The sequence below is a fragment of the Festucalex cinctus genome, chromosome 4, assembly GCF_051991245.1.
Source record: "Festucalex cinctus isolate MCC-2025b chromosome 4, RoL_Fcin_1.0, whole genome shotgun sequence".
Lineage (NCBI taxonomy): Eukaryota > Metazoa > Chordata > Actinopteri > Syngnathiformes > Syngnathidae > Festucalex > Festucalex cinctus.
The window spans coordinates 31,852,866-31,866,774 of NC_135414.1; the positions used below are offsets into that span (position 1 = coordinate 31,852,866).

Consider the following 13,909-nt stretch of genomic DNA (forward strand, 5'->3'; position numbering starts at 1 on the left):
TGAAGTGTCTAAGTTCCTTGTACAACCTGTTTAAAATTATACAATAAAGATTTTTTTTTTTTTTTAAATTAAAAAAGTGACGCGGGAAGACGGTTTGCGCGCATGCGCAGCAGGTCGGCCATCTTTGCTTGCTAACCAAACATAACGGCAACTCCACTGGGACAAAACACGTAATGTTAACGCAACACTTTCAAATTCGTCCTGCTCGATCGATAAGAGCTGGTGGATGACTGGTTGATGTAAGCTTGTGTGAATGAGTGATATACATATATAAAATGAGAACTAGATAGATACTGAGAAAGTATCCAAAGTGGGATGCTTTCCTTTTTAGTGTGCATATGACGAGCTGAACTTTTTTTTGAGAACCATTGCAGGAAAGCTTCAAGTGTTCAGAAGGTTTCATCTGGCTAGTTCTCACTAGCTCCACTGAAAATCATCCAGTTTTCATGTGTTTTTGGTCCTCTACAACACAGTCAAGACAAGAGGTTTAAAAAAAGAAAAGAAGTGGTTCCTCGATTAGGTTTCAATTGATACAGCGTGAACACGCGATAGCTTGATTGACCTTTTTTTTTTTATGTAGTTTTATTTTATTTTTGGATGTGTAGTATGTCTGTGGGTATTTGATGGGTGGAAAATAATAATAATTATAAAAAAAAAAGGTCACAATGACACCACTTAAAAATGTATTGGTTTGAGAACTCAACTCAACTTTATTTATAAAGCGCTTTCAGAACAGGCGTTGCTGGATACAAAGTGTTGTACATAAACAAACATCAGTTTTGCGGGAAACAAGAACAAAGCAAACATTTTGAAGTGCGAATACAGGTTTGTTTTTTACAAGGAAATACATTTAACATAAATAAGAAGTAGTGAATAAAGAGATGAATAAATACATAAATAAGTAGACTAAACATCAAACTCATACACAGCACAAAACACCAAGAACGAGTCTCATGGTGCGCCAAAAGCCAAAGAATACAGATGCGTTTTAAAAGCAAACAGCGAACAGACAAGCAACAACAAACTACAAATACAGATAACATAATACCATTACAATTATTACAACAATAATATGATCATCTAATAGTCCACTAAACTCCAAACGTTTCAAAGGTCAGATGAAGATACGGTCACAATAACAATAACACAAATAAGCATCACAATGTAAACTAAATAATATGTAATGTAATATAGTTCCATATTTACATAATACATTACATGCATAGCACATGATGGATGAGAAGTTTCCAAAGCAACCATAAACAGGTTCAGGGATCATGTATCACAACACATCACCAACCTTTTGGGGAACAAAAAGTTTCCATCAAAGTGACAAGCAAACATTCAAATCTTCATTGAGTGCCGCTCGCCTCACCAGCACATTTGTGTTTCTTCACGTTATCTTTACGAGAGAATCTTTTCTCACACGCGCCGCAACCGAACGGTTTTTCACCGGTGTGCGTTCTGGCGTGTCTCGCTAAATGTCCCTTCTGAGTAAATCTTTTAGCGCAAACGGAGCACGAGAACTCTTTCTCGCCAGTGTGGATCCTCATGTGCCTCAAGGAATCCGTCTTCAGAGTGAACCTTTGGCCGCAAACTGAGCAGGCGAAAGGTCTCTCTTCCGTGTGAATTTCCGAATGTTGAATTAAACTTTCTTTTGCGTAGAAGGTTTTGCCGCAAACTGAGCAGACAAAAGGTTTCTCCCCGGTGTGTATTTTTGCGTGGTTAATTAAACTCGCCTTGACGGCGAATCTTTGACCGCACACTGGACAGTGAAAAGGTTTCTCTCCCGTGTGAGTTCGTGTGTGCGTTCTTAAATATCCCTTTTCAGAGAAACGTTTGCCGCAAACTGAGCAAGAAAAAGGTTTTTCCCCGGTGTGTATTCTTTTATGTTTGATTAAACTTACGGTGAAAGAGAATCTTTGACCACAAACTAAGCAGACAAACGGTTTCTCTCCGGTGTGCGTTCTTAAGTGCCTGATTAGATCCGTCTTCATCAGGAATTTTCTGCCACAAACGCAGCAGGCAAAAGGTTTCTCCTCACCGTGTATTCTCATGTGTACTTTCAAAGTATACTTTGAAATGTAGGTTTTCCCACACTCGGAGCATTTCCAGCGCTTGCTGTCAGGATGACCTGTCATATCACCTTTGGAGTGTTCATCATCATTATGATGATCATCATTATCATCATCATCATCAGTGTCAGGGGAGTGTGATGTCATGTCACCAGTATCGAATGGTGCTGATTGTAAGCCTCCTTCACCTTCTTGTTCATCATCAACTTCACTCTTGACGATGACAGTCAGCGGAATGTTGCTGATATCGGCCTCCTCCTCTTCATCTTTGATGAAGGTGGGCTCTGGCTCCTCTTCCCATTTAATATGGTCAACTTCAGTTTTAATGTCGGTTGTCTCGTGCTCGTCTTCCTCATTGACATGGAAGGAAACTTCTTCCTCCATTTCCTCTTTTATGTGGGGCTGTTCTGACTTCTGCTGCTCAGGATGAAGATGTTCTTCACTGAACTCTGCAGGGCACAAAAAAAAAACCACACGTGGTTTGGTCAATTCAAGTCATGTTGTGACTTTAATACTTTGCATCAGAGATGTGGAGATGTAAGATGTGTTTTTTTGTTTGTTTTTTAAACATCCACAACCCTAAAATTCCATAAATTTGGAGACTTCAAAAGTGCACGACTAATGTAGAGAGGAAGGACTAATTTTGCTACCTTGTCACATACGCGGGGGATATAATAAAAGTAAAAAGTGACCAACCCGCTGTGTGTAACGCAAGTGAATGATTCTTCCAACCAGCGTTCTGTCGTTGCAGCTCGTTGTCCTCTTTTGCTCCAGAAAGTTCCATCACGCGTTCTGCCTTTCTTCTTGTGCACTTTTTCACTTGGCAATCACACCAATTTACACTCACACCAGATGTTAAACGATGCGTCAAAGGCGTCTCTTTGTTAGCGGCTAGCAAGCTAACTAAGCTAAGCTAGTCTGAGAAGCTCCATCGTGCGCTGACCGCGAGTTATTATAAGATACGAAGAATTGCTGCATTATGTTTTGCTTCAGTAACGTTTGTACGTCCAAGCTTCAAATTGTTCAGTATTTATTCACGGAGAATATTTTATGAAGCAGCTCTGTGTTCATGAACGCAGTTAATCCAACGCGGATTTGCAGCATAGATTGTACGGAAACTCCACTTGGACAAACTAAATCTTAACCCGCAGCCTTTGAAACACACGGGGGCCACATTGGATATTATTATACCCTTTGATTTAATTTTAAATTCAGTGGCGGTTAGTTCCACGCAAACGGTACATTATTACAATGTATTGATGGTTTAAATAATAATTTAAAAAAAAAATGAGCAGGACATATTGTAGTACATGAAAGTAAAACTTAATTAATTTTGCATAATACAGACACAATTGAACTTTTTTTCACCTATGTATTTCGGTGTGATTTTATTGTATAAAAATAAACCAAAAATATTTATTTGTATTAATAAATTGACCATGCAGCTAGACCCGTAAAACAGCCACTTACGTAGTTTGTCCAAATGGCGTTGCCGTACAAGGTCCAAAAGAGATGCTGGACGTTTTGCATAAGCAATCGAATCGGGACTCGAACCACACTAAACTCCCGAATTAGAGTTGGTCGACAGTGACACAGTACGTCACTACTTCACGCACTAAAACGTCATTCAGTCATTTTTGGTGTCCGGATAAATTCCTCTGCGTGCACTTGAAGCTTCTCGAGCTAGCTTAATTTGGCTTGCTAGCCGCTAACAAGAGTTTGTTTAACCGTAACATGCCAAGCAGATGTCAAGTGTTGTGATCATCGTGTGAAAGTGTTTGCAAAAACAATGAAAGAAGAAGACTCCGAGGATGTATTTTCTGTAACAAAAGAGGAGAAGGAGCGAAATCGTCAACGACTGGATGCTGATTTCAAGCAGCCTCGAGAGGCGTTCAACCGACCAGGTTAGTAGTACTTGGTTTTTAGAAGCTTAAAAAAAAGAAAAGAAAAGAAAAAAGAAGCTAATTTCCAGATAAGTGTTGTACAATGTCAGCGTCCCACTTCACCCTGAGGTGCAAGAATTACAATTCATAAAGTCGCAAGTTCTTAATTGAAATAATTAATAAATTAAAAATAATTGTGAAAATGTGCCAACTAAAGTAGTATATAATTGTATCTGACAAAATCAGCGCCATTTTGCGACATAATCATTTCCATTATAATGTGAGAGATATTACATTTCTTTCCATAAAAAAAATAACACTTGGCAAAAACAATAAACCCAATTAATTAAATAATTATTTAATTAAACAGATGCTTTACTTTTGATCATGAAAAAAAAAATGACAAATGTAAATTACACCAGCCATAGAAAGAACGGATTGTATAAAGAAAATGAGAGAAAGAGAGAAGTTGGACCTCAATCATTCTGTGAAATTTCAAAAAGGGGGCCCATCTCTTTTGGAATTTAGCTAAATTACCACTTATTGAATATCTGATTTCCCCCAATTTTAGAAAAAGACATCACATCCCTCATTAAAAAGAACTTGAAGGTGGGCTAGTGCTCTTCCACAGGAGAAGAATGTCTTGGCCTTCACATTCTTGAGTGAAAACTGCACAAAGTCCACTGGAATACTCCAAATAGGATCAACTTTTTTTTTTTTTTTTTGAGACATTGAGTAATAAAGACATTGGTTCAAATAATTGTTCCAGTGTTTAGATAGGGATGGGCATGAATAAAACGTAAATTGTAAAGTGCATGGTGAACAATGACATTTCTCACAACTACTGACTTTTTTCTTCAACTGAAAAACGGAACCAAAAATTCGAGTGGGAACTGGGAAGGATTATTTGCATATGAATTGAAATAGATTTGTCCTGTGAGTCTTTTTTTTTTTTTTTTTCCATGTAAACATGTCAATTTGAGTTGCAAAGTGTGTGTGTTTGTATTCTGGTGTTTTGCAGACATCAGTGGAAAATCTCGTTGTCCCGAGCAACAGAGGCGAGAGTCCACTCGTGATACGGAGAAAGATGAGGAAGAGTCTCTGCTCATTAAAGAGGAAGAGGAGGAGCCAGACCGCCCCAGTGTCAAAGAGGAAGAGCCAAAGCTTCCCCACTTGAAGGAGGAAGAGCAGGAGGGTGACACCACCAAGTTTGATTTGACTGCTGGTCATTTAAAGAGCGATGACGATGATGACGGTCAAAGTGAGGGGAACAGAGGGGCGGAGCCTCCAAGCATCAGCTCAAGTCGAGGCATGACAACAGAATGTGATGGAGGACCACAAGCAGAGAGCCTCATAGCTCCACTTTCAGATAGCGACGACATAACGTCACAATCTCTTCACACTGATGACGAGCATTCTAAAAGTGATCTGAAATGTCACACTGACGAGGCGCACCGGAAATGCAGGAAGTGTGAGAAAACATTTTGCTCAAAACGGGGTTTGAAGGTACACACAAGAACACACACCGGTGAGAAACCTTTCGCTTGCTTAGTTTGTGGCAAAAGTTTTACTCTGAAGAGCGATTTAATAAGGCACACAAGAACGCACACTGGGGAAAAACCTTTTGCCTGCTCAGTTTGTAGTCAAAGCTTCTCTGTCAAGAAAAGTTTAATTCGGCACACAAGAACACACACTGGGGAGAAACCTTTTGCCTGCTCGGCTTGTGGTCAAAGATTCTCTGAAAAAGGAAATTTAACCAAACACATCATTAGTCACACTGGAGAGAAACCATTTGCTTGTTCAGTTTGTGGGCAAAGATTCTCCGAAAAGAGAAGTCTAAGAAGGCACGCAGTAACTCACACCGGAGAGAAACCTTTTGCCTGTACCTTTTGTGGTCAAAGATTCCCTGAGAAGTGCAGTTTAAGAACACACACGAGAACTCACACTGGAGGCGAACCCTTTGCCTGCTCGGATTGTCATAAACGATTCATTCGGATGGCAGATTTGATCAGGCACACAAGAACGCACACTGGTGAGAAACCGTTTTCCTGCTCACTTTGTGAAAAAAGTTTCTCTCTTAAGGGACATTTAAGAGCACACACAAGAACCCACACTGGGGAGAAACATTTTCCCTGCTCAGTTTGTGGTAAAAGATTCATTCTGAAGACAGATTTGCTGAGGCACACAAGAACGCACACTGGCGAGAAACCGTTTCTATGCTCAATTTGTGGTAAAAATTTCACTCAAAGATGCAGTTTGACGACACACACGAGAACACATACTGGGGAGAAACCCTTTGCGTGCTCAATTTGTGTCCAAAGATTTAGTATGAAGACGGATTTGATAAGGCACACAAGAACGCACACTGGTGAAAAACCTTTTGCCTGCTCAGTTTGCAGTACAAGATTCACCATGAAGACAGATTTAACAAGGCACACAAAAATTCATACAGCAGAGAAACCTTTCACATGTTCAGTTTGCGCTAAAGGATTTACCTTGAGGACAGATTTATTAAGGCACACAAGAACACACTCTGCAGAGAAACCTTTTGTCTGCTCAGTTTGTAGTAAAAGATTCTCTCTGAAGAGGTATTTAACAAGGCACACAAGAACACACACTGGGGAACAACATTTTGGATGCTCACTTTGTGGTGACAAATGTTCTTGTCAAGAGATGCACGTGTGCTGAGAAGAGCAGTGGTCAGTGAAGCCTTTCATCAAGTGTGAAGAAATTGTGTCGCTTTGTGATAAGCTGGGAAAGTGTCAATGTGATTTTGAATCAACTCAAACTGTGATTGCGTTGTCAGTGATGTCAAGGCGGCACATTTCCTAACTAGATGTGTGACAAAAAATGCTATTTTATAAAGGGAAAAAACAACAACGTGGACGTCTGTTTTTATTGCACCAATGTACAGGGAAAAAAATTATTGAAATATACAGCGCCATCTAGTGTGCGTACATTTCAGGAAGGTGCGTAAATGACACACGTAAGTCGATGCGAGAATATGCGCAGCCAAAATAGTGCGCAGCAGAGAGCCTGTTTTTGGTCACTTTTTACTCACGACTGCCACCTTTGGCCTAGAGCGGAACTGCAGCCATGGCCACCTCTTCCTCAGTACACATCCAACTGTTGTGTTGTTTTGTTTTGCTTGTTTATTGAACATATAAACATAAACAAATAGCAGATAAAAAAAAAATAAGAAAGAAGAAACTTATGAATCATTAATGATAGTTTACATGTTCAAAAGGGAGTAGGTTGAAAACTTAGCTATATCTTTTATTTGATTAATACAGGAAATAAATACATTTCAATAAAAGAAACTATGTAATCCTGCTCGTGTATACAACTGCACTTTAACACGTATGTACATGAATTTCTTAGGCATACACAATAATATGCACACTGGGACTGACTTTGTTGACAGTTTATTCCATTTGCGTGCAGCATAACAGCTAAATGCCGCTTCACCATGTTTGTTTTGAACCCTGGATGGACTTGTCAACCAAACAATGGGCAACAAAAAGAATAAATGAAGGAAATAGAAATATGGATAGTAAAAAAAAAAATGTTACAGGTCCAGCTTACGTTTACCACTTTTAGCAGTGGAGACAAATGAGGACTTTTTTTTTTCTTCCAGTTTGTCTCTCTGGTTGTTTAATTGAACATGACACATAAAAACAATAAATCCCAAAGATTACACAACCTTCCTCTAAGTAATTCACCACCACACACACAAAAAAAAAAATCACATTTCTCATAATTTCCAAATATGCACTTCCAAACAGCCATGAAAAATTATTTCGCTAACTTTTCAATCCAATCAACTTGCTTTGGAATGAAATCATGCACATTTGTTGCACACGTTTCAACATTGCATCTTAATGGAAATCATATCGCGCAAAAGGCGCCGACACAAACATCGAAAAACATTTTTGTAAGTTTGGAGAAAAAGTTTGTGAAAAGTTCTTGCAACAACTGCAAAGCCCGAATGGTGACTAGCACGTTCAAAAATCAAATCTACCCGGTGTGTATTCTGCTGTGATATATTAAACCTCGTTTTTCATGAAAGCTTTCGGCACAAACGGAGCAGGAAAAAGGTTTCTTTCCGGTGTGTTTTCTCGCGTGGAAGCTCAAGTGCGCTTTCTGAATGAATCTTTCGCCGCAAACTGAGCAGGAAAAAGGTTTTTCTCCTGTGTGTATTTTTGTGTGTATGGACACGTTGTACTTTGAAGTGAATCCTTTCCCGCAAACTGAGCAGGCGAAAGGTTTCTCTTCGGTGTGTATACTTGTGTGACGTTTCAATTTACACTTAGTGGTAAAACAATGACCACAAACGGAGCAGACAAAAGCTTTCTTCCCGGTGTGTATCACGTTGTGTTTTTGTAAATATGCATTATGCCAGAAACCGCGACCACAAATTGAACACCAAAAAGATTTCTCCCCCGAATGAATTTTCGTGTGAATTTTTAAACCTGCCTTCCATCTGAAACCTTTGCCACAAACCGCACAGGAAAACGGTTTCGCATCCGAGTGGATGACCGAGTGACGCTTCAAAGCAAAATTTTCACTGAACTTTTTGCCGCAAACGGAGCAGGTGAAACGTTTGCATCTTTGATAACGCCGCTTGGAAGTCGAGGTTTTGCTCCCGCCAGATTGTTGCTCGTCGTCGCCGTCGTCTTCGGAAGCTCGCGATGTTGCGTCATCGCTATCCGATGCCGACGCGGATTGGCCGCTTGCTCGCGGTTCTGCCGCGCCTCCGCTTCTCACGCGTCGACTCGAGCTGCTGCTTGCGGGCTCCGCCCCTCCGTTCTCCTCACTCGCAATTTTATCTTCGCCATTTTCACTTTTCAAACGGGCGCCGGTCAGCGGCAGCTTGGTGACGTCATCCTCCTCCTCTTCATCTTTAATGCGGCGACGCTCGGGCTCTTCTTTGATGTCGGTGGACTTGACGTCCTCATCTTCCTTTTTGATGTACGCGCTCTTTGGCTCCTCGTCAATTCCGGACGTCTCAGGCTTCTCTTCCTCCTCTTCTTTAATGTGGGTCAACTTGAGCTCCTGATGCTCACGACGAAGATATTTTTCACTGACGTCTGGAAGACAAATACCGCAGGTGAAGTCAAATCTCATCTTGTGACACTCACGTCGTGTGTTATTGTTCCTAAAATGGTATCGAGGCTCCTTGTTGACATACGACTTTACATCAAATCAAATGTCCCCATTGAAATGAACTGAAATGCTATTAATCCGTTCCAGCAGCCGGAAAAAAAAAAGGGAAAAAAAAAACACTTTTTTTTTCTTTTGCCTCTGTCAAAACAACAACAAAACAAAGCCTTATGTGTTGACCTTGAATTTTTCAAAAATATATATTAAAAAATGTATTCAAAACAAAAATAATCAATAAAGAGAGCAAAGGTTAGCGTGGACGCGTCCCTCTCGGAAAACAGAACCTTTCACGAATGGACGACCGCAAGGGATTGTGGGATATTTTTAGCACAAAGGTCAAACCTTAACTTGCATCGTAACGTACGAAAGAAAGGTGCTATTTAAATAAAATTGGATTGATTGTGATTTATTCCGACCTCCCGAAAGTACTAAACAAATTGAACAAACCTGCTGCGTTTAACACAACTCGAAGCGTCTTGAAAACAACGTTCGGTAGGTCGTGAGGTCGCTCGCTCTCTTCCTTTATTCCAGAAAGTTCCATCAAATGCTTTGGTGTCGTTCTTGCACACATTTTGCCACGATGATCACAGGACGCTTATCTTCGCGATAGGTCGTTCTTTCTTTCTTTCGTTCTTTCTTTCTCTCTCTCTCTCTTGAAGCAACTGCAAACTAAAATGAGCTAGCACGGAAAGCTTGAAAGTCGGGTGTGTCCACCGATCTGTATATACAACTGGATAGCTCGGCCAAGACCTTTGAGGCCGCCATGTTACCACTCCCAACAAACGCTTCTCGGCAGTATCGAGATTGGAGAACAATTAAGACAGTTATTTGTAGAAACAGCACGATTTATGAGTGTTTTGAAACTTGTGAAACACAAACAAAGAAGACTTTCGGAACATTTACAACATGCTTAATGATGTTTACAGGAGGAAAGTTCCATCCATATCCATCCTGGACCGCTTACTCCTCCTCAAGGGTCGCCGGGGGTGCTGAAGCCATCTCAGCTGGCTATGGGCACCCTGATTAATAATAATAATAATAATAATAATAATAATAACAATAATAAAGAATTATACCTGTGATTCAACAAAAGATGCACCTGCCAATTCTAATATTGGGGGTCTACGGATGAACGATTAAAAAAAAAAAAAAAAAAAAAAAAAGCAGCTCATTCCATCCATTGTTAAAAACTCGTGACCACCCTGCCCCATAACTACGAGCTGGAATGGGAGTGGTAAGATGGCCGCCGTGTGGCTTCAACCGCGTATGGGCGATCTGTAGATGTGAGCGTACAATGCGCGCCAGGTCGGCCATCTTGCACGAGGACAAAACACTTACGTCATGTCTGTAGGAGGCCTACAGGCAGCGGTACGGATTCGTAATGACAAAACTTTTATTCAAACAGATAATACTAACAATAATATACGAATAAAATTACACTTAATGAAAACACAAACTAAACACTAACGTACATCAAGTTTAATACCATGACAGACAGAGACTGCGTGTTTCGAATTCTGGGTTGGTTTGGCTTAGGTGCGTTGCTGCCCCCTACAGGACATTTTTTTTGGGCCAAACGGCAAATCCTCCGTGATCAGTCGTCCAAGAGTTTAGGTGATGTTTTTGTCTGCCATTGCATGTTTCCTTCCTCACACGCACGTTTTGTAGCAAACCGTTTAACTTTCTTTTTTTAAAATATGCTTTTTTTTTAAATAGGCCTGCATGTGGACTGTACAATTTGTCTGATTTACACGTCTGAATTAAGTCTAAATATATGTACATTGATCAATGACTCTTTAAAACTAAGTAATCCAACATTTTGTCATCATTTATACAACTTAGTTATATTTTTGAATTTCTTATTTAATAACCATCCATCCATTGTCTTGACCGCTTTTTCCTCATAAAGCAAATATGGTAATATGGCAAAATAGATGAATGAATAAATAAATAAATAAATAAATAAATAAATAAATAAATAAATAGATAGATAGATAGATAGATAGATAGATAGATAGATAGATAGATAGATAGATAGATAGATAGATAGATAGATAGATAGATAGATAGATAGATAGATAGATAGATAGATAGATAGATAGATAGATAGATATTAAAACTTCCTACCTACACGATTCTTCTGGTTTCTTCACAAACTTTTTTTTTCTAGCGCTTTTTTAGCGTTTGTCCAAGTGAATTTGCCGTCCAACTGCTTGTGTATTTCTACTTCCGGTTCCGTATACGTCTTTGGAGACCAAACGCTCCAAAATTTGCACTTGGACGTACTGAAGCTTCGACATGGTACGTGCATCATTACTTAAGTGGAGGAAAATATTCATCCACGAAATCTTCGTGTCCGGAAAAACGTTCTTCGGTGCTCGGTAAAGCTTCTCCGGTTAGCTTGATCTTTTGCTTGCTAGCCATACAAAGAGTCGCGCTTATCGCTTACGAGTGTCGTGATTATCGTTGGAGAATGTCTACTAAATTTGTGAAAGAAGAATTCGAGGTGGGAGTCGGTGGAACAAAAGAGGAGAATCAACGTCAACGATCGGACGCAATTTTCGAGAAGACTCACGATGCGTTTCACGGACCAGGTTTGTTTACTTATTCTAAATTGTTTCCTAACTCGTTTCATTTGTTGGAGGCAGACATTATTGGGAATGTTCTGTTGACTGTTGACTTCTAGCATTGAAGTTTAATACGTGAGACAGATTTGCCACATTTGCATGTTTACTTAATTGTTACATTGGTAACATCTGAAATGTATTAGTTGGGTCTGATGGTGTCCACTCGTGGCAATGTCTCAATATTTATTTTATTTTTTTTGTATATATGATTTTATTTTATACCCACAAATACCCATTTGCAATGCCAACCTGGCTGAGATCGTAGAGTAAGAAAAGCAAAACAAAAGAAAATACGTCTAAAATTCTGTACATATACAACAAACAATACTGCATGCTGAGCATTTGTGCACAATACTACAGCAGCTGATCCAAACCACCTCTAAACAACAACAGCGATGTCATGTGTGAGGCGAAAATATGCTTACACTAACGTCTTATAACATCACTTTAAAATGCTAAAACAACATGCTACTCTTGCGTTTGTCTTCTTGTCTCTTGCAGATGAAGAAGATCTTCATCCAGAGCAGCAGGAGCCAGAGCTCATTTCCATGAAGGAGGAGGAGGAGGAGGAGGAGGAGGCGGAAGGGCCCTTGCACGTTAAAGAGGAAGATCAGTTGGCGACTCCCCGTACAAAAGAGGAAGAGGACCCGGAGTCCTCCCATATTAAAGAGGAGGAGCTGGAGTTAGATATCGCAGAGTTTCCATTGACGGTCATTGTGAAATGTGAAGAAGATGATGATAATGATGAAGATGGAAGAGGTGATATTGACGACTGTGGAGGATCCCAAGAAGAAAGCCTCTTGGCTCCACGATCACATCATGACGATATGTCGCAGTCTCCTGAGACTGAGGATGATGATGATGATGAAGACTATAAAAGTGATGTGGGATGTCACACTGTCAACAAACACCTGAAATGTGCTCAATGTGACAAAACTTTTTCCAACAAGTCAGCGCGGAAAAGACACTCTAGAACGCACGGTCAAGAGAAGCCGTTTGCCTGCTCAGTTTGTGGTAGAACATTTGCTCATAAGGGACATTTGAACAGACACATGCGGATGCACACCAAAGAGAAACCTTTTTCCTGCTCACTTTGCGGCCTGAAAGTCACTCATAAGAGTAGCTTAACAAATCACATGAGAATTCACACTGGAGAGAAACCCTTTGTCTGCTCGGTCTGCAACTTAAGTTTTGGGCGCCGTTCGTATTTGATCAAACACACGCGAATACACACTGGCGAGAAACCCTTTTCCTGTTCCATTTGTGAGAAAAGATTCTGTATAAAGGCAGATCTAAAAACGCACACGAGAACTCATACTGGAGAAAAACCGTTCGCTTGTTCAGTTTGTGGTAAAAGTTTCTCTTTGAAGGGAAGCTTAAGAATACACACAAGAACACACACTGGGGAGAAACCTTTCGTCTGCTCAGTTTGTGGTAAAAGTTTCACTGTGAAAACGTGTTTAATAAGGCACACAAGAACACACGTTGGGGAGAAACCGTTTGCCTGTTCAGATTGCGGTAAAAGATTCCATGTGAAAACGTGTTTGACGAGGCACACCAGGACACACACTGGAGAGAAACCTTTTGCTTGCACTGTGTGCAACTTGGCTTTCATTGATCGGACAGGATTGGTTCGCCACACAAGAACACACACTGGTGAGAAACTGTTTTCATGCTCAGTTTGTGGTAAAAGTTTCGCGCAGAGATGCATATTAGAAAAACACGTGCGAATACACACCGGTGAGAAACCATTCAGTTGCAATTTGTGCGAGAAAAGATTCTCGCGTAAGGATCGGATTAAGAGACACAAATGTGCCCGCGAGAACAACAGTGGCAAATGAAGCTTGATGAAAAAAAATAGACGTTTTGACTCTGAGGCAAGATGGAGAAGTAAATGTGATGCTAAACAGTAAATAAAGTACAAAATGTAATTAGATTATCTTGTGTATGTTTTTTTTTTTTGCCATGGGTGCTGCCTGGCCTGGGAGAAAGTGGGAGGAGCTTTTCGGCATTGGGTTAGTCACATGATATACATCAGCCAGAACATGGGAATATCCACATTAGGAAAAGACTATTATGATTTTTGAGAATGCTTTGATAATCCGGTCCAACACGTCCTTGAATTTTGTCAAGCGTTTTTTTTTTTTTTTTTTTATTTAAT

The 13,909-nt window shown here is 40.1% G+C and overlaps 3 protein-coding genes across 3 annotated transcripts; 2 read left to right on the plus strand and 1 right to left on the minus strand.

Annotated features, from left to right (window-relative positions):
- Window positions 1–692: 692 nt before the first annotated feature.
- Window positions 693–9,832, minus strand: LOC144017181 (uncharacterized). The gene is made up of 4 exons (XM_077518484.1): window positions 9,569–9,832; window positions 7,979–9,048; window positions 2,772–2,988; window positions 693–2,524 (listed from the first exon to the last, which is right to left on the minus strand). Exons 1-4 carry the CDS (start codon window positions 9,690–9,692, stop codon window positions 1,353–1,355), a joined length of 2,583 nt encoding a protein of 860 aa, XP_077374610.1. The 5' UTR covers window positions 9,693–9,832; the 3' UTR covers window positions 693–1,352.
- Window positions 3,576–6,838, plus strand: LOC144018140 (uncharacterized). The gene is made up of 2 exons (XM_077520327.1): window positions 3,576–3,979; window positions 4,980–6,838. Exons 1-2 carry the CDS (start codon window positions 3,865–3,867, stop codon window positions 6,644–6,646), a joined length of 1,782 nt encoding a protein of 593 aa, XP_077376453.1. The 5' UTR covers window positions 3,576–3,864; the 3' UTR covers window positions 6,647–6,838.
- A 1,472-nt stretch (window positions 9,833–11,304) lies between the features above and the next one.
- Window positions 11,305–13,650, plus strand: LOC144018150 (uncharacterized). The gene is made up of 2 exons (XM_077520346.1): window positions 11,305–11,715; window positions 12,250–13,650. Exons 1-2 carry the CDS (start codon window positions 11,595–11,597, stop codon window positions 13,587–13,589), a joined length of 1,461 nt encoding a protein of 486 aa, XP_077376472.1. The 5' UTR covers window positions 11,305–11,594; the 3' UTR covers window positions 13,590–13,650.
- The last annotated feature ends 259 nt before the right edge of the window (window positions 13,651–13,909 follow it).

Excerpts from the sequence above, each read along its gene's own strand:
- LOC144018140 (XM_077520327.1), top strand. The coding sequence starts at position 3,865 with ATGAAAGAAGAAGACTCCGAGGATGTATTTTCTGTAACAAAAGAGGAG. Across the intron at positions 3,980-4,979 it reads AGAGGCGTTCAACCGACCAG|ACATCAGTGGAAAATCTCGT; the intron begins GTTAGTAGTACT and ends GGTGTTTTGCAG.
- LOC144017181 (XM_077518484.1), bottom strand. The coding sequence starts at position 9,692 with ATGTGTGCAAGAACGACACCAAAGCATTTGATGGAACTTTCTGGAATA. Across the intron at positions 9,049-9,568 it reads AGTTGTGTTAAACGCAGCAG|ACGTCAGTGAAAAATATCTT; the intron begins GTTTGTTCAATT and ends TTTGTCTTCCAG. Across the intron at positions 2,525-2,771 it reads ACTTGCGTTACACACAGCGG|AGTTCAGTGAAGAACATCTT; the intron begins GTTGGTCACTTT and ends TGTGCCCTGCAG.
- LOC144018150 (XM_077520346.1), top strand. The coding sequence starts at position 11,595 with ATGTCTACTAAATTTGTGAAAGAAGAATTCGAGGTGGGAGTCGGTGGA. Across the intron at positions 11,716-12,249 it reads CGATGCGTTTCACGGACCAG|ATGAAGAAGATCTTCATCCA; the intron begins GTTTGTTTACTT and ends TGTCTCTTGCAG.